Source organism: Chaetomium tenue (genome assembly GCF_020726465.1).
Source record: "Chaetomium tenue strain MPI-SDFR-AT-0079 chromosome Unknown F5144scaffold_1, whole genome shotgun sequence".
Lineage (NCBI taxonomy): Eukaryota > Fungi > Ascomycota > Sordariomycetes > Sordariales > Chaetomiaceae > Chaetomium > Chaetomium tenue.
The window spans coordinates 307,164-334,127 of record NW_027117329.1 but is presented as its reverse complement, the minus strand read 5'-3'; the positions used below and the strand labels follow the sequence as shown (position 1 = coordinate 334,127).

Below are 26,964 nucleotides of genomic sequence, written 5' to 3'. Positions count from 1 at the left end.
CATCGCGCGGTCTTGTATCTAGCGGCCCATACTGCCCCTTCGAGCACAAGGCAGACACAAGATCTGATCCGAATTTAGTACTTGCCACCTGAGAGAGCCTTGTCGGCACCATAAGCATTCTGCACTCTACTTCGAACCCACCATATGGAAGAGAAATAATAAGCCTGCGTGTGCGGGTATTTCCCGTTTGGGCAAAACCGGGCGACTGACGTCAAATTGGGCTGTGTCCCTGGGCCTCAGCCTGGAAATAAGCTTTTTCGCCAATCGCTTCCCGTTCTTGGCTGCAAGACACACAGACATGACAGCCACTGGGAGCGTGACTCTGTTGATCCGTTGCAGGTCCAAACAGGAGCAGTGCCACCTTCCCGTGCACCGCCTCGCCACCCCGTCTTCCCGGCAAATCTCCCCTCCCATGCGCTTCTGACAACCCCATGGTTACAGGTTCCTACTTATCGGTGACTTGCCCCTCGTCTTATAGTCTCTGTTCGTAGCCACAATCGAAGGGGCTACCTAACCTGTGCACCGACTCTTCAAATTACCTGCCATGGGGGACCGCAAACCGCTTGAAATGACGTCTCGGGGGGAAAGCCAGAAGTTGCGCGAATTGGACACGGACTACCAGCCAGTGAACTGGAAGCGGGTGTTCCTGGCACCCAAATACCTCGGTGTGTAACCCTGCCGCGCTTCCCCAAGAGCAGCCCGCATCCGATGAATCGATACCAAGACTGATAAATGGCCCAAAAGCATGTTGGATTATCACGATCATCGCCATTGTTTTGACCATCCTCCTCACCGTCTACCATGACCAAGTCGTTGAAGTAAGCCATCCCCAATCGATAGTCTCTGTAAAGCAACACGGCCGCTGACGGTGGAGATGATAGCACCTTCGACCGTGGTCCGAAAAGGTCCGCGATCTCCCGGCGGGATGGCTGATCCCGATCGCAATCTTGATCGTTATATCGTTTCCCCCACTCTTCGGCCACGAGATAATAGCTCTCCTCTGCGGCGTGGTATACGGGTTATGGATCGGGTTCGGTGTCGTGGCCGCGGGCACATTCTTTGGCGAGCGTATGTTTGGCCCTGAGGATGTTACATGGGGGAAGAATACTGACAGAACCCGTAGTCGGCACCTGGTTTGCCTTCAAGTATCTCTTCCGCCGCAAAGCCGAAAAGCTCGAACGGACAAACCTCAACTACGGCGCCCTCGCCCGCCTGACGCGTGACGGCAGTTTCTGGGTAAGCCTGCCTCCCTACCCTACTTGCTCCTCACCAGCCCCCACCCAAAATCACACCCCCTCGCCGCTCCCCGCGGCAAACCACCACAGCTAACCACCCCAACCGCAGATCGTCCTCCTCATCCGCTTCTCCGCCATCCCCTCCCACTTCAGCACGGCCGTCTTCGCCACCTGCGGCGTCAACTTCTGGGCCTTCGCCATCGCCACCCTGCTCACCCTGCCCAAACAAATCTTCCTCGTCTACCTGGGCGTGCTGCTCGTGCAGGACCACGCCGACAACTCGGCCAAGAACATCGTCTTCGCCGTCGCCTTTGTCGCCACCCTCGCCATGGCCGTGTACATCTGGTGGAAGATGCGCAAGATCAAGCGCGTGTTGTTGGAGGAGCAGGCGGCGCGGCGGAAGGCGAGGGTTGTGGGCGTTGGTGGGGGTGAGGAGGGGGAGGGGAGGGAGTGGTTGATGGAGGGGCGGGTTGTCACGCCGCCGCCGCAGGGGGGGAGGCAGTATGAGGTTGTGGCGCAGGAGGAGGCGGATATTGGGGTTATGGGGGCGGGGAGGGATGGGACGCCGGAACAGCACGGGCCGTATTATCGTACTGAGTTTCAGTATCATGGCGCGGGTGGGAGAGGGGATGTTGGGAGGGAGCCTGTCAGGGAGCAGGCGTGGGTTTGATGACGAGGGACAATACACGGCGAGGTTCATGGGTTTTATTTGCATGGCATCATGGGACTGGGCTTGGTTGATGAGACGGTTGCTGGCGCAAGAGGTGATAATCAGGAACTGCAAGATCTAACGTCATCTGTCAAACGAAGGCCCAGCCCTCTTTCTATTCCTTCTTCTGCGCATCATGATAATGCTGTGTAAAGTCGTACCGCACATCCATCGGCCCCAACAACAACTCCTTCAAAAATACCTCATCACTCTCGCCCTTCTTCAGCATCTGCATAAACTCATCCCTGTGGAACCTCGTCGCCGGATCCTTGTCCGACACCCGCCTGAAATTCTCCTGCGAGATCGGGTCGATGATGGTCCGCCACTTCTCGATCCGCTTCTCCGAGTACAGCTCCAAGATCGAGTCGTCCGCTTTCCCGTCCCATATCCCCGCGAGACAGTCGTACAGCCCCCCGACGTCGACAAACCCCCCCGTGATGCCGAGCCCGCCCCAGGGGTTGCAGAGGTGGGCCGCGTCGGCGACCAGCATCACCCGGCCGACGCGGAACTTGGGGGCGCAGCGTTGGTGCATGCGGTAGGGGGAGGTGCTGATCACCTTGTACTCGTCGGGCTTGGGGTGGCCGGGGAGGATGGTCTCAAATTTCCAGGGTTGGCGGGTGAGGTATTCCTCGTTGGTCAGGCCGGGGGTCTCGCCGTAGGTGATGCGGTAGAGGCCGTCGCGGGTAATCCTAGCGGCCATCTGGGTTTGTTAGTAAGGATGGGTTGGGCTTCTGGGGAAAGGTCTTACGAAGAAATGCTCCGGGTGTACGATAAAGTTCGCGTCATGCCACCCAAACTTCTCCGCGAAGGGGTAGTACGTCTGCCACGGTCAGCATCCCCTTTTCCTTACCTCTCCCCCCTCCCTCCCCAAAACTCACATTCGTCGCAATAATCTGCGCATCCCACGTAAACCCCGGAAACTCCTCCCCAAACAGCGACTTCCTCACCGCACTATTCGCCCCATCACAACCGACGACATAATCCCCCCTAACCACCTCCCTCCCCTTCCCCTCCACCTCCACCTCACACCACGCCCCCTCCGCATCCTGCCCAACGCCCACCACCTTCCTCCCCCACTCCACCACCCCGCCATACTTTCCCTCCACCTCCTCCAGCATCAACCGATCCAAGTCCTGCAACACCAAACAATGCGTCCTCAAATCCCCCCCACCCCACCCCTCCACCCCCTCCAACACCCCCCGCATATCAAACCCCGCCATCACCTCTCCCGCCCTCCCCCCACCACCACCACCACCATCAGTATTCGCATCCGCCGGGTACCGCCAGCACATCGTATTAATCACAATCCCGCGCTTGCGAATCTCCGCTGCAATGCCTGCGCGCTCAAATTCGGGTATGGCAGGGCCGCCATAGTGGGCGGCGCGCGGGCGCGGGTCGAGGTCGGCGGCGGCTTCGAGGATGTGCACTGGGATGCCGTGCTTGGAGAGCAGCAGGGCGAGGAGCAGGCCGGAGGGGCCGGCGCCGACTATGATTACCTGTGGGAGGGAGGCGGGAGGTTAGGGGGGGTTTGGTGAGTTGGTGGGTGTTGGGGGTTGGATTGGGGGCGTGGGTGAGGGGGATAGGAGGGGGGGGTCAGGAGAGGGGGGGGGGAGGCTGACTTTGGAGAAGGGCCGTTTGGGTTTGGGGGTTGGGTCGGCCATGGTGATGTGCTTGTGTGGTGAGCTGATTTGGTGTTGGTTTGTAGGTTGTTGACTCGAGAAGGATCAGGGGGCCGAGGTACGACCTCTTAGTTTTATTAGAATATCCCCCTTCTTATTACAATATCCCCCAGTTGGGGGCCGTCCCGATCTATCTCGGTTCCCGGTTCCCCTCCCCCCGCATTTGGTCGGGCCAAGGCCAGCGTGACAAACTGGTTCATGGAATTGTGGTTGTGGATCGAGAGTGCGGCAGGTCCATATGCAGGTCAGACGATAGCGCTATTTGGTTCTGCAGGTCGCCCTCGGGGCCCTTGATTTATTGCCGTTAACCCCACAACTCGAATAACGTCCAGTTCGCGGGGCAGTGCATTCTCTGTCCTCTGGTTGTAAAATGCGGGGAAGAATTGGGGATTGGGGAGCTTTTGGACAAGTCTGGGTTAGAGTCGGCAGATAACAAGCGGGGATGCGGGGAGAGGTGGACTCTGTAGAATAGGTCGAGGGAGGAGGCTGCATCCGCGTCTCGTCGGCGCGGGGGAACTTGACGAATGGATTCAGTTGTTCGTTTTATTTGAGTAGGGACGGGAAGAAGGCTCACGGAATCACCAGCACCCGGCCCCCGATGTCTATCGGGTGCCTCGGGTGGGATGGATGGTTGAGGTGCTCAGTTGGTCAACAGCAGAGCACTAGAAAGGCCATACGGAGAACGAAGCTTGCCCCGAACGTGTATTAATTTCGGCGTCCTTGTTGCGTTGGAACGGGTATGGGCGCCTTTGAGTGCATCACCTCCCGAGGTTGTTGACAATGCTCCCCACCATCACCGCCACCTCCCTCTCCCAGTGTTTCCCACCAGAGTCAACCTCGGTGCCCCTCCCCTGTCCCTTCGCGGCCGCAGCAACTGCACTTGGCAGTTGGCTTCCCCGGGCCACACACTCCTTGATAGCCTCGCCCACAGTTTGCCTGTTTGTCTTGAGTGTCCGCGCAGAAACCCCCCCTTTCGAGATGATCTCTTGCACCCTCGGCGCCATGCTGCCGGCCATGGTCCGCCAAAAGTAACTCGCCAGTGACCCCGTTTCCAGGTATGCCAGCAGCGGCTGTAGCAGATTCCCGCTCGCTTGCTCCGCGTGTTTCCCTTGCAGTAGCGGGTGCACAGGCGCCTTGGTCCCCTCCAGCACAGCCTCCAATGCCACCACATTCTGACACCGCACGCTCACCTCCGCCAGTGTCCTATCCAAGCTCGGCAGCGTCGCCAGCGCCCGTGACAAGCCCGCGATGCTGCTCTGCAGCGCGGACCTCAAATACACCTCCAACGCCTGCAGCATCAACGTCGGCACCCACCGTTCCCCAGCCCCCTTCCCCAACCCCTCCGGCGGCGGCGGCGTCAACAAATACAACGCCGTCAGCGCGGCCACCGTCCTTGTCCTCACCTCCTCCGACTGTGCGTATGTCGCCGCCCCCCCAGTGGCACTCCCCATCGAGAACTCCCGCACCACCCTCTCCGCCGTCTCCCTCACCGCCCTCTCCACCGGCGCCACAACCCCCTCCCTCAACCCCTTCAGCACCGCCACCCTCTCCAACCCATACCCCTCCGCACCCACGACCCCCACCCCCGCAAACAACCCCCCCAACGCCAACAACGTATGCGCACAGCGCACCAGCGCCCTATAATCCTCCCTCCCCCTCAACGACGCCGCACTCACCGCCCCCGCCCCCGCGGCCGCCGCCACCCCCGTCAACTCAGCATGCTGGGCCTCGAGCTGGCGGCCGAGGTGCAGGGCGCGGGCGACGGCGCGGGCGAGGCGCGTGGCGTCCCAGAGGCGGGCGGCGACGGCGCGCACCTGGTCGGCCTCGGCGTGTTTGTGGGTGACCTCGCGGGTCAGCTGCGCGTGGCTGGCGTTGAGGGCGGCGATTTGGGCGGTGAGGGAGGCGAGGATGTGCGCGCTGGCGTGGGCGTGCGTGGAGGTGTGGCTGAGGAGGGGCAGCGCGGAGCGGGTGGTCAGCTGGTCGATGTGGGAGTCGATTTCTTGGATGTCGAAGAGGACTCGCGAGAGCGGGGTGGAGAGGTCGAGGGGGGTGTCGGCGGCGTTGTTGGTGGCGAGGACGAGGGTGTTGGCGAAGGCGGAGGGTGTGAAGGAGGGGTCGAGGAAGGCTTCGTAGTCGATGTAGGAGGGCTCGTCGGGGTCGTTGGCCGCGGGGCCGGTGGGGGTGATGGGAGCGCTGCTCATTTTTTGGGCGGGTGGGTTTTGTTTACTTTGGCGGTTGGGGTGCTGTGCGGCGTGGTGTGCTTGTGTGGTGTGGTGGGCGTCACAGAGGTGCCAAGACCCGCAAAGGCCAAATCTCGGGACGCGACCCTGGCATGGGCTCCGCCGTTTTCAGTGGGGTTTTCACCTGCAGCTCGGCATCCGCTTCCCCGCGAGCTGGCGAGCTGGCGTTAGGCCCGACCGGGCTGTTTATAGGTGGTGCTGCTGCCAGTGAGGTCATCACTGTGTGGGTAGATTTTGGCGCAACTTGACTCTGCTGTGGGGGCAACGATACGACCTGGTCGCTTCTTCATTCGACAACCTCAGGTCTAAAATCTTCTGTGGTTACATTTAGTATCAAAGGGGGGACCTATAAACAGCAGTTAATCAGTACTGTTCCCGTAGACTTCATCGTATTTCGTATGCCTGGAATAGCACAGTGTGTTTTCTTGGAACTCGCGATGTCCCCACTTCAAATGAGTGATTAAACTTTCTCCTCGACTTGCCGGAAGCAGCGGAGGTTCATCAGCGCAAATCGCTGCAAGAATCCAATCGACGCGCCAATTGCACCGCCACGGCTTTTTCCGACTCGAGTCTTGATCTTCCTGATCTCGGACTGAAAGCCTGGCCCGTCCCCCGATGCCCGCGATGTGCTAACTTGGACGCGACGGCGAAGGCCAGTGCAATTGCTCGAGTTGTTCGACTCGATATTCGATCCCTCGACTTCCGGGCGACCGACCGATTCCTCGACCGACCGATTCCTCGACCGACCGATTCTTTTAATCCGCGGTTTCATATTCTCGCCCACTGTCCTCGCAACTCACCGTTCCAACCATGGCCTTGTTACAGGCCCGCGAGGCCCTCTCGTTCCCCCCGGGCGACAACGCGACCGACACCCTAATCAACAATGTCCACTTGAACCTGACGACCCTCGACCATTGGAACTACACCCTCTACTCCAACGGCTCTTTGTCCAATGGTTCGTGGTGTCTGTTGACCTTTGCCCACTACGCGCCCGCGTACCTTCTCCCGAACGGCACCTTCCTTAACGCAACATGGTGCTGGTCGCCCACCGAACGCATCGCGGTGCGCGGCGGTATCGCCATCGCCTATGCCGTCCTGTTCGGCATCGCCCTGGTTATGACCGTCGTCTGTCTCAACAAGCACGGCAAGCTGCATCTTCCCGCAGAGAAGCGCTTCTACCCCATCGGGAGGCGGTGGCAGTGGTACTGGGGCTCCTTCGTGTGCGCAACTGCTATGATCAGTCTGCTCGTCTCGGTGGATGTCGACCGTTATTTTCTGCCTGAACTGCCCATCATCCTAACAAGTTTCTTCTGGTATCTCATGCAAATTGGCGCCGTCGCGCTGGTCTGGGAGGCTGTGCGCCATTGGGGGAGTTGGATGGAGCGGCAATTTATCGACCCCGATCCCTTTTCGCTGCGAGACGACGACAGGAGGTCCAGAGTCGAGTTTTATCTGCCATTGGCTGCCTATCTGTTCCTCTGGCTGGTACGTTCCCCTCTTGCGCGACCCTGGTTCGAGCGCCGGAACTGACTGAACGTAATGCAGAACTTTTTCATGATCGTACCCCGGAACTGGACAGCCATCCAGCATCAACGCTACCCTCAGCAAACGATCGACGAAGCCGCACCCACCGCGACCGACGCACGTTTCAAAGCCGCCGCTTTCCTCCTGGCCGTGTGCTGGCTGATAACCGCCTTCTCGCTGCGGCACTCAATCAAGTATTATTGCCCGCGCAATCGAGGTATCTTCAACCGTGTCATCGGTTTCGTCCGGTACACCCCGCTCCGCTTCGCTCTTATCATGCCGTTAGCGGCGGCTGTCATTGCATATCAGGGCTTGGTGGCCTTCTACTTCGACTACAGCCCTCTCAAGGTCGGCGGTCTGAACGCGGCCATCTACGCGGGCGGGTATACCCCTGCGCTGCTCATTGTTTGGATCCAAGCCCTTTTCGGCTTCTTCAATCCCAACGAAGACCGCGAACTGCTGCGCCAGCGCCGCGTGCGTACGCAAGCGCTCAACCGTGAGATGGGCCTCGTCTTCAAACCGTCGTGGTGGCAGCGCATCAATGGCGAATACATGGACCCCAACGAGGGGATGCGCGAGCGCTTGATGCGCAATGTCCGCGAAATTTACGGAACAAAAGCAACTGGGCCGGCCAGCGGTGCCACCCGTACTGAAGGAGCCGACGAGCCTGTCGAGATGACACCCGTGTCTCCGCCACCGCTTGCCTCTCCGCTTGCCTCTCCCAGAGTGACCAGTCCGCCGGTCGAGCCGTACACAGGAAGATCCGACAGGAGGCGGCAAGAGCGTACCGCCGAACTTGCTGCCGGCTTGTTGTTCCCCGAGGCTGCGCAGGGCTCTGCTGCGGCAACCGCCCGACGGCGTGCCGAGTTAATGATGGACGGCCCGCCACCGCCATCCTACACAGATACGGTCGGGGGTACGCGCCCGGCCCCCAACTCTCAACCCTCGAACGTAGCGCGGAGCCTCAGTGGCCAGTCGACCACATCGACCAGCCAGCCACCCCAGCAGATTAGAAGTATGCTGGATGTCTGAGTCGGGCGCAGGAAACAACCAGCAACGTACTCGGCCCGAGCAAATGCGGGCAACATGATACTGCTCAGCCAGGAATCTGCCAACGCAGTTGACGGACCCACCAGTTCGAGCGGATTCGAGCTGGACGAGGACAACCATTGCCGCCACCCGGCCGGTTGGCAAACGACCTGTCGCTGCGCCCAAATAGATCGCGGGACGCGGGAATGCAGAGTCCTGGCGCCGCGGCGCCAAACAGCAAGCCTCGATCGAGCGGATACCGACATCGGTCGGAACAATGTCGAGGATTTGCATAATACCACGAGGGGCACATCCTGTCAGGCACCATGTAAAAGGCACCAAAAGCGGGAAGATGCCTCATGCACGTACGGGTCGACCAACACCCTCTCTGTACATACAACCACCCACATTTTGGAGATAGGAACGGGCACAGATTTTGGATATCACAGCAAAAGCATGATTCCTTCATAACGTACTTAAACCTCAATAGTTAGTTCATTGTAATACAGTCAATGCAGAAGAATCACATGACCATCAACGCCACCATCAGCACTTCCATTGGTCAAAGTTCTTCCTCCTTCTCCTCCTCCGCCAGTTAGATCAGATCATCGAGGAGGAAGTCGTCTGTTGGTTGTTTCGTCGAGGCAACTAGCTGACGGCTGGTCGCTTGCTAGAACTACCTACATGAAGAGATCTGCAGCTGTCGAGTCGTCGTTCACTGTAGCCCAGGTGTGTGGGTGCGTTTTATCCATATCATCCGCATCATAGTTGTCAGGAATTATGTTTGGGACAATGTGCCACTCTGGACCTGTGAGGCGGTGGGGATTTGACGAGGTTTGACAAGAGGGTTGTTTCATAACTAACATCCACTCCGCCTCAGCTGGGATCGTATGTTAGTTACTCTGGTGCTGCGACGGGGTAGCGTAGGCGTATCCAGGATCGATAAGATGAAATGGGGGCAACACACAGCACGGGGTGGGATGCATGGTAGAACCAAAACTAAATAAATTATCCACGAAGCCAAAACGCCAGAATTGGTAGCAGTCGAGAGTGACGCAGTAACATCCCGCTCAACGGCGAGAGAAGAGTGTTTCGGTCCTTCCTTTCCTGCCATCCTTCCTTCCCAGGGGTATCTTCCAAAGCCCGTCATCTCATCACATACATCTGTCCCGTCCACCCATCCATATCGAGACGGCCATGCGAATCCGAATTCGGAGTTCATGGATCGTCATGAGTCACCTTGCGGCCAGCTCACAAATCATGCCGCTATATCCTGCCCAACCCAAACCCGTAAGGAAATCCCATCAATGCAAAGATCCAGATCCAGAACCCCGTTTCCAAAATCATCCCAAGCCGCCCGAACCAAAGAGAGTGGGTATCCCATGGTCTGGAGCCATGTGTCGTTTCGTCGTGACGAGATGAATGAGATGATGATGAGAAAGAGCCGTCATAAAGATGGAAAGAAAAAGGAAAACCTGAAGCAGTTCTAGTTCAACGCCGACCGGGAATATTGCCCCCCACCCCTACCCAAGATATGCAAGAAGGTTGGCGCAGAGTGGTATCTATCGTATGCAAAGCGAGGGATCGTGTTGTCCACCCGCGAATGTATGACGGTAAGAAAAAAGAGAAAAAGGAAAAAGAGAAAAAGGAAAAAGAGAAAGAGGAAAAAGAGAAAAAGGAAAAAGAGGAAAAGGCCATACAGAAAGTATGGCGGTTGTTTCTTTCAGTACATATTAGGAGGCATGGAGCGATCGCTGGTTGCAACGGCCACCAGCGCTTCGAGGCGCTTCAGTTGGTCGGAGTCCCCCGGCTGGTTCGGCGACCGCTCGGGGATTTGTTCCATCCGGTCGATCCGGTCGGTTCTGTCCATGCGTTCTACCGGAGGCCCTGATGGTTGAGTGTAGGTATAGGTCTCGTCTTCACGAGGGGGGAAGGGCCGAAAGGTGCTGACGTTGGGATGCACAATTCGGTCGACGTGGGGTGGTCGGCCTTCGTGGATGGTTTCCCCAGCGGGGCGGATAGCGAACCCGTGGTACCAGCCGTGGCGCCTCGATTCACGAGCTGCGTTGGGAGAAGGCGCAGACATGGTGTGCTGATGGCGGGCGGGGGCCGCATCTGAGAAAACACCCGCCATTGAAGGAAGATGCTGGGGTACGAGGTTGGCCTCAGGCTCAAACCTAACCGGAGCCTGCTCGGCGCGGGCGGAGAGGGCTTGGTTCGCCTCGCGCGCCCATGTTCCTGCGGTATCTGTGGGCGGTACGTTGATAGCCAGCCGGTCCAAACCGCGATTCAGGTCCGTACCCCACTGCGGAGCGGGTCTGTGTTGGCTCTCTACAGCCGGCTCAACAACGGGCTGATACTGCGGGAACCGCCTGGGGGCTTCTGTGTCAACTACCATGGGGGAAAGGCCGCGAGGCGGGGGCAGACGTCTTGACATGTCGTCAAAGGGATTGTGACGTGAGATCTCGTCAAAGGACGCGATGCCTGGAAGGCGCATCGGCTGTTGTTGGTGGATTGTGGGCCGCGGCGCGGGCAGCAGGATAGGATCGGGTGGGATCTGAGTTGGAGTAAGGACCTGGCTTAATCTACTTGTCCCGTTATAATCGCGTGTATCCGGGTGCCAGGTGCGTCTACGCCATGCTTCATCAGCCGTCGACGACGTGGAATCCCTCCGCGACCATGTTGCCGTGGATGAAGTGGGCGAGGCCAACAAGGTGTTTTGTGACGGGAGGGCGCCTGCATTCGACGAGTTGTGCGCTGAGTGGCCATAGAAAACTGGGACTCTGGCGCCCGGGCCATGGGGCGACTGGAATGGGTTGTGGCCCGACGGTACGCTGAGGCGGCGGCCGGGGGTTCTGGGCCCGGCGGCATACATGCTGTGCGACCGGCTGTGAGGAGTGCCGGGCGACAGGACGGGTCCCCACCGGGGGCTGTTTTGGCCGGTCCCGGTGGAGAAAGTTGCGGACGTGGGTGTGCTGAAGTCACCCGGCGAGGGCGGTTGGTAATACTGCCCCTCGTTCCCACGGTACGAATCGAGTGGGATTCGGGATCGAGGATCCGCCATGACGAGCGGCGGCGGACGGCGACGGGTGTCAGTCACACTGTAGCCGGAGGCTAGCGAGCTCACAGTTGCGATGCTCGAAGTGGACAACGACTTGGAATGCCCACGGCCCGCAGGCCCGACACTACCCGCGGTCGAAGCGCGAGCTCTACCGGACGGTCGTACCCTGTCCGTCCTGATCTGCCTCTGAAATCGTGTCCCGGTAGCAGCGGGCGAGTCGGCCGGGATATCCTCGTTGGCGTGTACCGTCTGGGCGTGTTGCCTCAAGTTGTCGAGGCGCGAGAAGCGTCGGGAGCAGTGGCATTGGAAGGGCCGTTCACCCGTGTGCTTCCTGAATTGCGGTCCCTGGGGTCAGTGACAAGTCTGGGGTGAAATGCTGAGGGTGGGTTCTCACCTGATATGCCGCGCCAAGTGTTCACTCCTGGTGAAGCTCAGCGTGCAGGGCGGGTGCTTGAGGCAAAAGAAGCGCTGCGGCTTCTTCTTCTTGGGCTTGGACCCGTCGCCATTGGCGCTCTCGGCGTCAGAACCGGCTCCGTCATCGCCGGCATGGTCCTCGCCATCCAAAACACCCATTTCCGAATCGCCCGAATCCTTGGATGCCCTCGCGTTGTGTGAGGGCACCATCTTGGAAGGCCCCGCCGCGGACTCCGGTACCTGCACTGACTCGGGGAAAGGTGAGGTGGGGAGGGGCTTTTGTGATGCGAGCGTGCTGGTACCAAAGCTCGCGCGAGTGGGTGTCGTGGCCTCGTCAAGAGGCTTCGGACATGGTGCCGGCGCACTGGTCGGCCGTGGCGTCATCGGGGATGGCGACGAGGTTTCTTGGCCAGCTTGTCCCGCTGGCGGCGGGTTGTTCACAGGGCGGAACGCGAAAGGCATTGTCGCAACTTTGTGTTGTTCGGAGGAAGCCGAGGGTGTGCTGGAGCAGGGGTGAGAGGGGAATAAATATGGAATGGGCGGCAAGGCTGAGACGACTAACCGACAGGGGTGGGTGCGGGGGAGATGTTTGGGCCAAAGGCCAGCCAAGCTTGCTCAAAGTTGGCGAAAAGGCGGGAGGCGGGATTAAGAGCGGAAGGGGAAGCGGAAGGGAAAGTGGTTGATGGGAAGCGCGGGTTTGCTTCCTGGGTGGTGTGATGGGAAAAAAAAAAAAGGTACAAAAAAGATGGCGACGCCAAATGGAGCTACAGCTTCCAGGTGTTCCGGATTGCCAGTGGATATTATAGGCACAGGCTGAAAGTTGAAGCGAAGTCGAAGCGAAGCTGATCAACAGCAAACAATGTTCCGGCGGATTGGCGGAGGAAGAAAAAAAAATGCCAAGTAAGGTAGGTAGGTGTGGAGGAAAAGCAGGTTGGGTTCCAGGAGGAAGCACTTTTTTAAGTAGGACAATTTGGTTTGCGGGTGATTTTGCGAGGGAAAGCGGGCGCCTTTCGGGCTCTGGCTGGTGGGCTGATTTACACAGTAGGGATCTGGCTGATCTGGGGCGCTGGCTGATTGCTGGCTGATCTGGCTCGCGGGCGGTAACCTACCTCAAGCCTACCTAACTACCTCCTTAGTAAGGAGGAGGAGGGGATAGTGGCAAAGCATGGATGTGAAGTAGGGGATGCGCTGCGAGCCGCTCGAGAGACGCAGGGAACGGGGTTCTATCCTGTCCGCCTGGACCCGGCCTACCTTACCTTACCTTACCTGAGGTACCTCTGAGAGCATGTACCTTGGCCACCCATCTACCAGTGGCCTGACCTGGTGGGTACCTAGTGCACTGGCCAACCAGCCGGTCGTTGGAATTGCGGGCGATTCAGTGCGGCTTTGCCGTATGCAGTGTGTGTGCGCCTTGGACCAGATCTCGGTCCGCATGAGAGCCTGTAGTTGGCTCGTGAGCTTTCTTTTTTGGCACGTCCCTTGCGGACGGATTGCTGACCTGCAGGACCAACCACCCTCGATGCATCTCCAGTACACTATCCCTGCGGAGACACGAGGGGGCTTGTTTCGCAGCCCACTGGCATGGATAGTTATAGTGTATACTAAGATCGGGTAAGGCAGCTGAGGATGGCTTAAGTTTGACTCAAATCGATCTCGGCCCTGAAAAATGCGTAATCCGCAAGCAGTGCAGCGTGACTTCACAAGCTGCCGATGCCGATTTGGCCGTCGGGGCAAATCCCCCAGAGCGCAGGCAGGTCGGATGTTTCTGCTTGCGTCTTCTTGATGGAAACTGTTGCCCTGCCAAGTGGATTCCCTGAGTCGGGCCACCCCACCTTGCCCACTCGCCTTCATCGAGGAGGGGCAGCAGCACATCGCATCGGGTTTAGCGTCAATAAGAGGTTGGGCTTCCCCACCTCGTCGAAGGCCCTGTATCCATGAAAGCTGCTTCTAGACAACAACCCGCCATCGATCAACCACCAGCAGCCCGATGCCAACGGTCATTTGAGCCTTTCTTGATGACGCCTCGACTGTCTGGTCGCCACCTTAACCCCTCATTGCTCGCCTGACATCAGCGAGATCACAAGCACGGTGGCCTGGCTCTCAAACTGCTCGACGAAAGGACGAAAATGACGAAAATGGCGATGCGACAAGTCCATACACCCGATGGGGTGCGGGAAGAGTTGCGCCATCTGACAAAGCACCCTACCTAAGTGTCTTGAGCCAAATCGAAACAGCAAGTCGGGTCATGCTGCATGTCCGAGAGCCGCTCCCAGTTGTCGGTGTTCTGTTCCGCTCCGGGTCCTTTGTGCCTTTGTTGCCCTGGGAGCCTGGCTACCTACCAGTCCATCGCGCAGATGCCGCCTTCGGGTACCTGGCTTTTGAATGCAGCTGCACCTGCCCGGGTACCTGAAAGTCGCCCTTTTTAGTGGGGGCCAACCCTCGAGTAAGCCCACAGGACGCAAAGGGCAAATCGGTCCGGAAAGGGGGGGGCCGCCACGCCCCAAGCGCTTCAAACTCCCGTCCCTAATTATCAACAACGAAACACCGAGTCGAGTGCGACAACAATCCAAATAAGGAAGGGTGTGTCGGTCGGGAACGCAACCCGATAGTTACAACACAGGAGGGTAGGTTGTCTCGACGAGAGTGCGTCGTTTTTTTTTTTTTTTTACCTTGAGAGTTGTACACTATCAAACACACAAACACAGTCAAGGGAGATGCCGGGCTGGCATTCCATTATCACGCCGCGCTGATCAGCGGTGACAGTGTTTTTGTGCGAAGGTGGTGGGGTTCCTGACACCGCCAGCACATTGCGTCATCATGGGGGCTCAGTGGAGGCCCACACGCCCCGAAAGCAACAGCGGGGCTTCGCTTGGAAACGGCGTTCCATTCAACAAGCCTGAAGGGTCTCGGTCTCTGCTCCAGATGCGTTTCGTGGCTTTTCACAGTTTGGGAGATCCCAGGGCTTGCCCTCGGCATGTACCGAGAGGGGGGAGGATCGGAGGTTACCAGGGTGAAATCTCACGGCGCACAAGAAAAGGGAGAACAGGAGCAGGAAAAAAAAAAAGGCAACCAGGGTTCCTGAACTGACGAGCGGTACGAAATATGACGATGTTTGTTTTGCGCGACCTGCATGGGCGAGGCGGTGTCGCGGCCAGGTGACAGCCACACGGGCCCGTCAGATGCATGCTCAGCCTGTGGTCTAACGATGTTGTGGGCGTGCAAACGACGCCGAATTTATATCGACGACGTGGCCAGATGAACTGGGGCCATCTGTCGGAACCGGCACTTTGTGGACCTGACTGCTCATGTCTCACCGAAACCAGCGGTCGGATTTCCGCCAGCCTTTTTGAGTTGGTGGTGGTGGTGGTGGTTCGAAGCTGACAGCCAAGAACCGACAGGATGGGATCCGGTGTCCGGTCAGGAACAAGCTGCGAGGATTGTCGTGGTCGGTCTCCTGACCACTTGCACCTCGCCACCTCCTGCCTGCCACATTAGCCAGCCGTTTTTGCGAAGCGGCATGGCGCATCCGCTTCGATGGACTCGGGAAGACCCCGCATACGCCAGCCCGAGACGAGCCGTCATGTTTACGATGGAGCTACCTAGTTAGACGACTTGACCAGTCAACTACCGTCCTCGCGATGACCCGGCAGCTACGGGAATCAAGGTCTGGACAGGCCAGGCTGCTGAAGTTTCGAGTTGACGAGCGTTCGGTGCCGACAACATGCCTCTATATGGAGACCGAACGTTCCGTCGCTCCGTGCTGGTCTACCTACCGACACAGTAAGTTGAGTTCCCCCCCATCGTCACCATTCACCAACCATCGCCGAGCCCCACCCTCCGAGTCTTGAAACGTTCCATGGCGCACTGCATCCAGCCCGATAAGCATCAGCATCGATAGTGGGATAAATTAAGTCCCCTGCCTCGTCCCTGGCCTTTGCGTATCGAACCGCCATGCCCTCCCAAGCATGCGTCCGTCCTGCTCAAAAAGGCAGTTCCTCGGCCATGGCATGCTGCCGCTTGTCATTTTACCCCTCGCTGGCCGTGTCTCGGCTGTCACGTCACGGGTTTCCCTGCTGGGCGCTCACACCCTGGATGGCGGGACGGGGACTTTTGTCAAGGTTGGGGCGCTTGGAGGGGGCTTCCCTTGTTCTCTCCTCTCGTTGCAAGCCGCAACGCAAGGGTCAAGCCGAGAATAATGCGGGGTTGCGTCTCCTTCGCACGTGCCCGCTCGGGATGTGACGAAACTAACGTCCACTCCACCAAAGGTAGGCTATTAATAAGCGGTGCTCTCCACGGCAGGCCGGGGTTCAGGGGCACAGGGCGCAGTCTGACGGGGTTTGTTGACATGCATTCGAAAAGGGGGCGTTGGCTGGAGGAAAAGCCCAACACCAAGAGATATCTCACCTGAACGACCTGAGCTTTTCACCCGCAGATTAAACAACACTGGGTCGCTCTATTTTAAAAGGACTTAAATATTGTAGACAAATGATGAGCCTCTCAACGAAACGAGTAGTTGTCCGCATGTAGGGACAATGTTAAGAAAAGCCTCCAGAAAGGTGATGGTTTCTTTCTCCAAGTGATAGGCGCTCGAGTCCCCTTTGCGTTTGCCTTCGCTGCAACTCCAAGGGCAGCACCCTGTACCACAGGGGACATCCTACTTCCGACGGTCTATCCTCTCTCTACCTTCGAGTTTAGATCGGAGCACACGCGTAAGTTTGACGGTCAAGAGTGCTTTCTCCCTGTCTGCTCCGGCAACTATTGAATCTTCCTTGACTCGTCAGAAGTTGGGAATCGCTGGCTCAGTTTGGGGGATTTGACCGTCAATTTATGTCATCACAAGGCCTACCATCCCCCCCGCGCTCGTCTCCTTTCTAAGCACATAGGATGTCTACCTACTCTTGACCCCAGCATAAGTAATAATTTCTAGCTCTACTTTCCTGATCCGATGCAAAAACACCACCCCACCCCCTACACGTCAGTCAGTGGCCGGCCATCTCGCGGTGCCCACACATAACATCAAACATCTCCCGCCTAGCCCTAACAATCTCCTCCCTCCGGCGCGGGGTCTCATTCTCCAGCCCCTCCAGCGTCAGATGCGCCATCACCGTCGCAAGCACATCAATCCCCGCCAACGCCACCGTCGTGTTGGACCCCGGCCGAACCGCATACACATCCGGCACGTTGTCCCCCACCTTCATCTCCAGCCTCGCATACAGCTTCCAGTACGTCTCAAACCCCTTCGGCCCGCGGCGCTGCCACTCGCGCGGGTTGGTGTGGCGCAGGTACTTGAGCAGGGCGCGCACGTGGTGGGGGCTCAGCATGGTGGCGTCGGCGTGGAGGACGGCGATGGAGTCGCAGACGGGCGCGGGCACGTGCAGGTCGAGGCGGACGGGGTGGCCGGTGGTGGGGCTCACGGTGGGCAGGAGCTCCAGGAGGGCCCAGCGGGTGGGGAGCGGGATCTGGCGCCGGAACGGCGGGTTGATCTCCATGGAGTGGTGGGCCAGCCAGGGGAGGCCGACGGCGAAGGCGCCGAGGAGGGGGTGCGCGGACGTGCAGAGCGGGAGGGCGACGCGGCGAAAGGAGATGAAGTCGGAGGTTTTGGGGAGGTACAGGGTGAGGTCGCTGTCGGGGCGGTTGTCGAACTCGAATGGGATGGCGGGGTTGACGTAGTTCCAGAGGTCTTTGATGCCGTAGCCGGGGTGGTTGAGGTCCTGGACCTGGATCGCGTGGACCCGGTTCGTGAGGTTCCAGTGTTGGAGGCGGCTGGGGGTGGGGTTGATTTGCGAGAGGGCGATGTAGTCGATGGCCACGGCGAGGTCTTTGTGCGTGAAGTCCAGGATCCTCATCGACGTGCCGTGTTCTTTGACTTTCCATTTCCAAACCGGCCCGGCGCACGGGGTTACAGATCTACTGGCCCCCATCTGCCGGAGGAGCTGTTTTTCCACGGACTCCTGTTCGCCGACCATGCCCTTGTAACGCATTGCGTCCAGCTCGGTCCAAATCTCTAGACTGCTCATCTTTCCTTCGGCTCCATGTTCGACGTCGTCCGACTGGGTTGGGTCGACTTTGACATAGTCGCTCAATGGGTAACCGTAACAGAAAAAGATGAGTGGCCCAGGCCATTGCGCTTGATAGCCGGGCCCTGAGATGGTTGTAGTCGCCCTGTTCCGCCATTTGGCTTCGACCACGGCTTCTGGGTCCATCATGGTCGAAGAGAAGCCTATCCATCAGTTCTTGGTTAGCCCAAAGCAGCAGTAAGTTGTGGGCGGCATCAAGCTGACGCACCCATGGCAAGGCCGTGTCCAAGCTTGTGAAAGGGCTCGTTCTCCACGGCGGGATTGATCACGGCAAGGTCGAGCCAGGCCGAGCCAGTCTGGGAGCCTCCATAGAAATCATCGAGGGTGGGGTCATCGATGATGAGGTGGCTATCCTTGACTTCAGCCCAGACGAGGTTGAGCCCAGGCGGGTCCGATTGGAAAATGGCGATGCGGCGATGGTTGCTGCTCGGGCGATTTTTGAGGGGACTGCGTCTCATGAAGTGACATCCTGAAATCGACATGGTCCTGGCAGTATATTCACATTCCTGGTTGCAGAACACACCCTCTCCACAATTGCATCGAATCCTGCTCGGACCCGTATCCTTCCCACAAATTAGACAGCTGGTCTTCCAAAGCGAGCTCTGCATTCCCCAGAGGTGAAGCTGGTGGATATCTTCATTTTCCTCGACGGCGGCGTCCGAAATATCGATTTGTAGCCGCATGGTAGATTATATCGAGTGTGTTGATGTGGGTGTAGGAATGGCAGATATTTTGGGTTGGTTAATCAGCCAGGAGTTATGATCCCTTGGACTGGCAGTTACTTTGCAAACGGAACCGCCAAGGTAGGCAACACCTAATGGAACAACTGAAGCTTGGATACGGAGGTACTTGTCAGGAAAGAGCAGTCAAAAGCCAAAGGCAGTATCCCCCATGGTTCTTGCCAACAGTACCTTCAGGACTTTTACGGCGGGAACGTGGTCAAAGTGTGAAACTGAGCACATAGGGAGTAGGTAGGTTGACAGTTATTTGAAAGAAACACAAAAAGGAAAATAAAAGAAAAAAGAAAAGAAAAGAAAAAACATACGACACTGGGGATTCGCTGGTCGTCACCGACCCAACTACTGATCCAGCGGTCGGCATTTTATTGAGGGGAGAGCGGACGGGATCCCGAGCTTTATACCGCCTATGGTCGTATGTGATGGTTTGGCATGGTGGTTGAGGTTAAAAGGGGGTGGGTGGCCGGCGTGGGTGGTGTGGAAAAGGGGTATGTCGTATGTACGTCAGCCACCACCACGCACAACACACAATGTTTCTTAAATTAATCATCACCCCATACTCAGATGCCAATTGATCAGTGATCCTAACGACCTCATGAAAAAACCGAATCTGTGGTTTGTCTCGCATCAACCATGAACCAACTCCTTTTAATGCCAAGCCCCCGTCATCCCAAGCATCAAGACGATCAAACACTCCCAAACCACCATCCTCACAAAGCGATCCAAGCACTTTGCCGGCGCGGGTAATGCGCAGGAACCAATGGTGGGGCTTTAGTTTAGAGATGGTGGGTGGAACAGTCTCGTTCGTCGGCTGATGGTAACCCGTCTCCTTCATCCAGACTTACACCAATTGCTACCTGGGATCCGCGACGATTTCGGTCGCGGCGATCTGGAGCAACATCTTGGGAGGAAAGGATCTGCTAGGAGACGGGAGGAAGGTTGTTGATGATGGTTTTCTTCAGGGCTATATCTTGGGCATCCAACCTGCACCAAATCGCGTTATCATCCCATCTTCTTTCATCATCCAACCCAGCCAACTCAGATCTTCAGTTTCATTCTCACGGCCTGGCGTCGTCACTGTTGAGCAGTTTACGTTATCAATTCATTTTAATACACCACTTTCCCCAACAATACCATCGCCAACAACCTTCAAAATGGTCCGCCTCACCATCGCTGCTCTCCTGACCTGTAAGCCAACTCTCACCCACCCTGGCTTCCTCTCCTTGACAACCACTGACACCAGCAGTCGCCCTCGCCGCCACGGCCCAAATCACCCCCAACAACGCGGGCGCCAAGAACGTCGGGGCAGGGAACGGCCAGCAGTTCATCACGGGCGGGTGTGTCAACAACGCCGACTGCAGCTCCGGCTGCTGCGCCGACGCGAGCGGCGTGGGTGTCTGCTCGGCCGAGGCTGCCCAGTTCCAGAACGGCAAGAACGGCTGCGGCTTTGCTGACCCCAATGCGGCGGCGACCATTGCTGCCGCGAAGGCCCAGGTGGAGAAGCAGGGTTTCTAAGGGGTTATTCAGGGGTCAATGTTGACGTGAAGTTGGCTAGGCCGGGGCTTGAGTCCTTGGGATGATGGAGGCAAAGTCATGGTAACGGGCTTTCTATGGAATGGCAGAGACATCCCAGTCTTGGTAAGAAACAAGCAAAAGGGGGAAAAGACGAAGAAATTACAAAACGATGACTATGGAGTTTATCAACTTGTCCGCTTATGCCATGCTGACGGATGATCCTGAGTCCCCGCTATTCCTCCAGATCCACACTTACGATGCGGTTTCGAGTCTTCCATTGCTTCCTCAGACGAATCGTCTACGTCGTCCAAATCACAACAAACACGCTGGTAGTGAGTCGTCTTCCAACGACCTTGCATATGGGACTTCGCTCAGCTTTGGATGCCAACCCAGTCACGCAACCAACGGAAGGAGTTACGACCCACCTAGGGGAGATATGGAACAGTCAAGAAATACGGATAGACCTCATTGTATACGGTAAATATTTACTGGTGAGCAAAGCCGGTATGCTTACCAACGGCCGGTACTTCCCCCAGAAGACCCCCTACTCTTCTTCCTCCTCATAGTTTCCTTCCTCTTCGTTTTCTTCCTCAGCATTTTCTTCCTCGGCGTTTTCTTCCTCTTGGCCTTCTCCCTCCTCGCCCTCTTGTTCATCTTCCTCGCCACCTCCGTCTTCACCCTCACCCTCTCGATCAACGGCCTCTTCATCACCGTCCTGCTCCTCTTGGACCAAACCACGTTGGGCAGGTGCCCCCTCGTAATACTCGCCTTCGGGCTGCTGGCCCTGATCCCAGCCTCTGGCGCCATACTGCCCTTGCTCGTTCACCGCGCCTCCGCCTTCAAATGTATTCTCGCCTCCATCCCAACCCAAGCCTCGGCTCTGGTCTGCGTACCCTGCACCACCCGGAGACGCAGTGTTGTACTGGCCTTCCATCGCGGCGTTGTCACCTGCATTTACGATTAGCATCATCTGTTGAGTGAGGGGGTAGGGGGTCATCTTACCACCATCTGCGATACCCCTGCTTCCGGTGCTGGTAACTTGTCCACCACCACCATCACCGGCCCAAGAACCGGCTCCTGCGTTGGCGAACGACTGCTCAGGCTGCTGCTGCCAGCCCTCTCCCCCGCCACCTCCCCCCCCGCCTCCTCTGGTAGTTGCCGGACGGTAAGCTAGGTCGGTGCCGCCGCCGCGTTGGGACTGTTGACCATCGCCAGATCTCTCAACCGTGCCGCCCAGAGAACGTGCTGATGTCTCCTGTGCCGCCTGTTCTTTTCCACCCTCCCCCTCCTCTTCATCGTCGTCGTCATCCTCCGAGTCAATATCCTGCCGATCGTACGTATCGTCATCTCCAAAATCGCTGTTCACATCACTCTTAACGCTCCGTTCCCTCCGCATCTTCTTGAACTGCCCCACCACCCCCTTAACATTCGGAAACCACTTCGCATCCTTAGCGGCAACCCCCTTCGCCGCCTCCAACACCTGCTTAAACACCGCCCTATCCCCCTGCCGCCACGCCTTGTCCAACGCAGCCTTATACACCTCCGCCGGAATCTTCGCCCCCAACCCAAAAAACACCTCCAGCACCTCATCCCGCTCACCCCCATCATCATCACCCCTCGCCACAGCCGCCACCAACGGATGCCCATACTTCCCCTCCCCACCCGCATTAGCCCCCCTCCCCTGATCCCGCTTCCCCTTCCGCCCCAAACCCCAAAACCTCCCCTCCCTACCCTCCCCCCTTTCCCCCCCACCAACCTCATCACTGACACCATTCACACCCGCCCCCTTCTCAATCAACAGCGTACACAGCGCCCCACTCCCCCGCAACGCAGCCGCCTGCAACGCCGTGCCATACTTCCCCGCCACAAGGTTGGGGTCGGCGCCGGCCTCGAGCAGCAGGCGGGCGTTGCGGTCGCAGCGCGCGAGGATCGCTGTTTGGAGGGGGGTTCCCGTACCCGCGTCGGTGGCGGTACCTTGGTTGGTTCTGTTGTTGTTGGGGGTGTTGGAGTTGGTAGGGGGGGTGGTGGTATTGTGGGCGATGATGTCGAGATCCGGTTTGAGCGCGAGGATCTGGCGCAGGCCGCCATCATCATGCTGGGCGGCCGCCGCATGCAGGGCCGTGGTATGCAGCCCACCCTGAGCATTCACATCGTCGGCGCCGTGGCGCGCTTCGAGGACGGCCTTGACGGTGTCTGCGTCGCCCGAGGCCGCGGCCGCTTGCAGCACGGTGTGGTAGGGCCCGCCGCGCAGGCGGGGGTCGGCGCCGCGGCGGAGGAGCAGCCGGCAGGTTGCGGCGTGGCCGTTGGAGGCGGCGGCGTGGAGGGGCGTGCCGTGGTGCGCGCCGCCCAGGTTGACGTGCGCGCCGTGGTTGAGGAGGGTCTCGACGCAGGAGTCGTCGCCGACGAGGGCCGACATGATGAGCGCGGTGTCTTGGTCGGGGTCGGGCTGGTCGACGTGCGCGCCGTAGCGGATGAGGATGTCGAGGTGTTTGGCGGGGAGGGTGCAGGCGGCGTTGATCAGTGGGGTGCTGCCGTCGGTGCCGCCGGGGGCGTTGGGGTCGGCGCCGTGCTGGAGGAGGAGCTCGACGGCATCGCCGTAGCCGTTGCTGGTGGCTGCGATTAGGGGGTTGGTGAAGTCGCCGGCGCCATATCTGGGGTCTGCGCCGCGGGCGAGCAGGATCTTGGCCACGTCGGTGTTTCCCGAGGTGCAGGCTGCTTGTAGGGCGGTTCCCGCCTCGATCTTGGTGCTGAAGGCGTTGGGGTGTGCTCCGTGGTCGAGGAGGAGCGTCACGATCTCGGCGTGCCCGTTCAGCGCGGCGGCCTGTAGGGGGTATCCCTCGGGCGCGTCCACCCGGGCTCCCCGCGCTAGCAGCATCTGGAGAATGGACATGGTGCCGTCAAAGGCGGAGGCTGTCAGGGCGTTGCCGTACTCCTCGCTGGTGGCGTTGGGATCGGCACCGCAGGACCCTGTGAGGAAGTCGACGGTGGCTTCCCGCTGCATATCGGTGGCCATGCACAGCGCGTTGTTGATGGCCTCTTGGTGGATTACGTTGTAGTATTGATGGTAGGCCCAGAGCTCGGTCACAACGGCGTCGTGCCCCGAGTAGGCAGCCAACTCGAGTGCCCTGCCACACGGCAAGCCCCCAGAGCCGCGAAGAATGACGACGACGACACTGTGGAACCCGGCGGACGATGCCTCCTCAAGGGCGCGCTGATGCGAGGCGGGGTCCTGATCAAGCGACAGCAAGGTCTGGGCGATATTGGCATTTCCTGCGGAGGCCGCGGCAGCCAGGGCGCTACCGTACTCGTGCGAGGCAAGGTTTGCGCCACCCCCGGCTTCCAGGAGCTTGCCAAGCAGGCTCTCAGCACCGCGGAGGGCGGCCGCGGCAATGGGAGGCTCCGAATCAGCCGCTGCTAGCGTGGCGTCGGCACCGTATGCTAGCAATGTTTCGGCTGCCTTGTACTGACGGCCCAGGATGGCCAACGTCAACGCCGTCCCTACCTCCTTTGCAATGGCGTTGATTTGTGCAGGGCGGCGCTGGTGGGCGTCCAGGAGGTGAGTGATGACCTCGGCTTGCCCGGAGGAGGCAGCCATATGCAGCGGTGTCCAGTCACCCTTAACAATGCCGTCGTCAATATCGGCTCCCTCCTGCAGCAGTCTCTCGCAGACATGGACGTGGCCCCGGTCGGCGGCCCAGTGAAGAGGCTGGTTTGCCCATGTGTCGTGGGCGTGCATCTCATGGGCGTGCCCGCTCTTCAGAAGCGAGTTGACGAGAGGAAGCAAGCCGAAGTAGGCGGCGATGTGGAGGGCTGTCATGTCCCTGTGGTCTATATAATCCTCCTTTCTCGCGTACTCACCCCACCATTTCTGACGGACAGCAGAGTCGAGGGACCAGAATCCGTGGTTGGTGTCGAGGGTCTCGACGAAATCTGGCGTGGCGCTGTAGCCGTGCTGCAACCAATACTTGAGGGGGTATGCGAGGACATCCAACGCCTCCTCGTCATCAACCGCGGTAGACTCGCTATCCTCGTCTTCAGGGAAAAGGTCGTCGAGCTCGGCGTCTGCTTGATCTTCGGCTGACAGCTCCGGTCTGTGGAGCGTGAGACTCGAGTCATCTCCTGGCAATCCGAGCCTGCCGAGCATATATGTGAAGCACCGAAGGCCGATGATGCCGTGTTGCCAGCGGACTTCGGTCTCGCTGGCTTCGTCGTCGCCGGCAAGGCCTATCAGCTTCTTCATGTCGTGGGTGAGCAGAGCATCCCTGGCCATGGGGTGGATGAAGGCAACTCTGGTCGAAAACTGATAGCCGCTCTCTTCCCACGACTCGGTATCGTACGTTCGGAGGAGTGGTCCGCAGGCACGGATCTTGGCCAGAACCTTGTCGCCAAACTCGCCATCGTCCGGATCGAGATCCAGCCCTGCGAGCACGGAAAGCTCATAGGTGGTCGGCTCTTCGAACGTGATGGCAAGGGTGCGGAGGATCTCCTTGGTATTCTCGATGTCTTCTTTGTCCTCCTTCAGCTCCTGAGCCCACGTGCGGTTGATCAGAACCAGAGGGTCCTGGGGCAGGGATTCCAACAACTTGCGCACCACGCTGAAATCCGGCGGGATGCCCTGCAACAGACGGCATACCACCTCCACCCATATGCTGTTGCTCTCGGACCTCTTCTCCAGACTGCTGAAGACAAAGTACTGCAACGCCAGGCTGTACCCCTTCTTATCGGCGAGCTCCTTGACCCTGTCACGTGTGAAGGACCGCACCCGCTCGCGGCGGACGGAGCTCATGGACGAGCCGTTCAAGTTGATCCACAACGTCGGGCCGCCGTCGACCAGCAGCGGGTCCCTCAAGTATGCGCGGTCTCGGCCGAGAAACATCCAGCGCACCTTTTCCCGGATCGGATCATCCGTCCCCTCCGCCGTCGCCAGGGTCTCTGAGATGTTGCGCAAGAACTCGTGGGTACTGTCAAGGTCCGGGGAGAGGTAGTGCAGGTTGTTGACCACCAGATACACGTCGTGCACCGAGGGGTCACGAAGCATATCGGCCAGACCCTTCCACAGCCTCGACATGCCGAACTGCTCTTCAGCACCCTGGCCACTGCCCTTCAGGAGCTTCGAGTCCTGAGCGGCAAAAGACCTGACGTACTGCGCGAGCGAGCGCCGGCCGAGAATGAGCTGCCACATGAGCGACTTGAGCACGTTCTCGGCCTTGCTGCAGTCGGGGGTGGCATCACAAAAGAAGTAGGCCACCATGACATTCCTCGAGCCCCCCACGTCGTTCTCAGCCTCTCGCTTTTGCAGTTGCTGGATCACCTCCGCGGCCGCCTTGGACTTGCCCAGGCCCTCGTCCCCAGACACCCACAGACAGGGCGCTTCGGGAGCACGGGTACCATCGCTGACCTGCGTGGACCACCCCAGGTATTTGTCTTCTTTCAAGATCCAGCCCGAGTCGCCGCTCAGTGCCTTGACGCTCTGCAGCTGGCGTTGGAACCCGACCAAGTTCAAGCTCTGGGAGATGCGGGCAAAGGTGGCGTCGTCGACGGCCGACTGGCGGGATGCCTTGAGCCTGGCCCTGACAATCTTGTGCGCGTCCTTGACCATGTCCTTGAGATGATGGCGCACGATCTCGTAGCGGCCATCCTTGGGGTTGTCGAACCGGTTTAGTTGTCGGTGGTTGCAAGGCATGCCCCTGTCGGCTGCGCCGTTGAGTGTGGCCGACTCCTTGGTGACGACAATCTCTTTTGGCCCGAGCTTGAAGTAGTTCTTTGGCACCCAGGCCGACACCTTTTCCTGGAGGTAGTTGGTGGGTTCAAGTTCGTAGAAACACACGAGCTTGGACCTGGGCTCTTTGAGGGATAGGTTGACAAAATCCCGCCGCAACTCCTCCAGGGAGTCGCGGTCGCGGTCGAGAAGCTGCAGGAGCTGGTTGGGAACCGCGCTGCCGACCTTCTCCAGGAAGTTGGCGAGGAGTAGCGCTTTGGCCTGGGAGGAGGAGCCGCCGAAAGGGGTTCCGAAGAAGATGCAGCCTGCGAAGCACTCGATGATGCGCATGTATTCAAGCTTGTCGCGCTGCTGTGCAGCCAGGGCAAGCGCCTTCGCAACGACGAGGCCACCCATGCTGTGGGCGAGGAAGACGATGGGTCGAGTAACCTCTTCTGGGCTCTGCCGCTTCTCAACAATGCTCTCGAGCAGCATGATGGCGACATTGTAGATGGTCTGCTCCTTGGCCTGGGCACCAAGCCAGCGTGAATCGTAGTGGTAGAGCAGCACCCGTGACTTGGGTATGTCGGAGCGGATACCTTCCCGCTCGTCCGTGAGCCAGTTGAAGCCCCGTGGTGTCTCAGAACCGAAGCTTTTGGAAGGACTTGCGCCGAGACCAGGCACCGCAATGATGTCTATCTCGACGGTTCCTTTCTTGTCTGAGTAGTCGCTGGGAGCTAGAATTTCTAGCCCCTGAGAACCGATTGCCGCCATCTCGGGTCCCTTTGTTGAAACAGCCTTGTGCGTTGTTGCAAAAGGAGGCAAGGTATTTCCGGGATAGCTCTTGACGGCCGCTTTATACTTGGGTATGAAATCGAAACCCCTCACTTAAACGGGCTCACAGAGGGTGGGTCATGATCACATTTAGGTCGAGGCCCGAAGGCCCCGGACATGTGCCCAACTCTATGCGCAAGGCTTCGTCAGTTACATGCAACCTAGACGACTCCCGGGGGGGTGGCGCTTTGTCAGCCAGTCGCGAAAAGGGA

At 58.8% G+C, this 26,964-nt stretch overlaps 8 protein-coding genes across 8 annotated transcripts; 3 read left to right on the top strand and 5 right to left on the bottom strand.

Moving 5' to 3' along the window:
- Positions 1–544: 544 nt before the first annotated feature.
- Positions 545–1,905, top strand: F5144DRAFT_588072 (uncharacterized protein; the record flags this gene model as incomplete). The annotated part of the gene is made up of 5 exons (XM_066789891.1): positions 545–665; positions 745–818; positions 994–1,068; positions 1,147–1,236; positions 1,345–1,905. The coding sequence occupies 5 exons, from the start codon at positions 545–547 to the stop codon at positions 1,903–1,905; spliced, it is 921 nt and encodes a 306-aa protein (XP_066647619.1).
- On the bottom strand, positions 1,771–3,915 carry F5144DRAFT_634524 (uncharacterized protein). Its single transcript, XM_066792585.1, has 5 exons — positions 3,564–3,915; positions 3,168–3,440; positions 2,823–3,077; positions 2,693–2,764; positions 1,771–2,644 (listed from the first exon to the last, which is right to left on the bottom strand). Exons 1-5 carry the CDS (start codon positions 3,603–3,605, stop codon positions 2,060–2,062), a joined length of 1,227 nt encoding a protein of 408 aa, XP_066647618.1. The 5' UTR covers positions 3,606–3,915; the 3' UTR covers positions 1,771–2,059.
- Positions 3,916–4,381: 466 nt separating this feature from the next.
- Positions 4,382–5,824, bottom strand: F5144DRAFT_477825 (Golgi transport complex subunit 5-domain-containing protein; the record flags this gene model as incomplete). Its single annotated transcript, XM_066785067.1, has 2 exons — positions 4,382–5,185; positions 5,300–5,824. The coding sequence occupies 2 exons, from the start codon at positions 5,822–5,824 to the stop codon at positions 4,382–4,384; spliced, it is 1,329 nt and encodes a 442-aa protein (XP_066647617.1).
- An 849-nt stretch (positions 5,825–6,673) lies between these two features.
- On the top strand, positions 6,674–8,419 carry F5144DRAFT_542529 (uncharacterized protein; the record flags this gene model as incomplete). Its single annotated transcript, XM_066787194.1, has 2 exons — positions 6,674–7,348; positions 7,409–8,419. The coding sequence occupies 2 exons, from the start codon at positions 6,674–6,676 to the stop codon at positions 8,417–8,419; spliced, it is 1,686 nt and encodes a 561-aa protein (XP_066647616.1).
- A 1,720-nt stretch (positions 8,420–10,139) lies between these two features.
- F5144DRAFT_588068 (uncharacterized protein) lies at positions 10,140–12,353 on the bottom strand (the record flags this gene model as incomplete). The annotated part of the gene is made up of 2 exons (XM_066789890.1): positions 10,140–11,808; positions 11,872–12,353. The coding sequence occupies 2 exons, from the start codon at positions 12,351–12,353 to the stop codon at positions 10,140–10,142; spliced, it is 2,151 nt and encodes a 716-aa protein (XP_066647615.1).
- A 4,119-nt stretch (positions 12,354–16,472) lies between these two features.
- F5144DRAFT_521596 (uncharacterized protein) lies at positions 16,473–18,651 on the bottom strand (the record flags this gene model as incomplete). The annotated part of the gene is made up of 3 exons (XM_066786720.1): positions 16,473–18,111; positions 18,177–18,415; positions 18,488–18,651. The coding sequence occupies 3 exons, from the start codon at positions 18,649–18,651 to the stop codon at positions 16,871–16,873; spliced, it is 1,644 nt and encodes a 547-aa protein (XP_066647614.1). The 3' UTR covers positions 16,473–16,870.
- A 1,208-nt stretch (positions 18,652–19,859) lies between these two features.
- On the top strand, positions 19,860–20,220 carry F5144DRAFT_596899 (uncharacterized protein; the record flags this gene model as incomplete). The annotated part of the gene is made up of 2 exons (XM_066790840.1): positions 19,860–19,893; positions 19,952–20,220. The coding sequence occupies 2 exons, from the start codon at positions 19,860–19,862 to the stop codon at positions 20,218–20,220; spliced, it is 303 nt and encodes a 100-aa protein (XP_066647613.1).
- A 441-nt stretch (positions 20,221–20,661) lies between these two features.
- On the bottom strand, positions 20,662–26,961 carry F5144DRAFT_607514 (ankyrin repeat-containing domain protein). The gene is made up of 3 exons (XM_066791558.1): positions 21,977–26,961; positions 21,223–21,874; positions 20,662–21,168 (listed from the first exon to the last, which is right to left on the bottom strand). Exons 1-3 carry the CDS (start codon positions 26,690–26,692, stop codon positions 20,765–20,767), a joined length of 5,772 nt encoding a protein of 1,923 aa, XP_066647612.1. The 5' UTR covers positions 26,693–26,961; the 3' UTR covers positions 20,662–20,764.
- Positions 26,962–26,964: the final 3 nt, after the last annotated feature.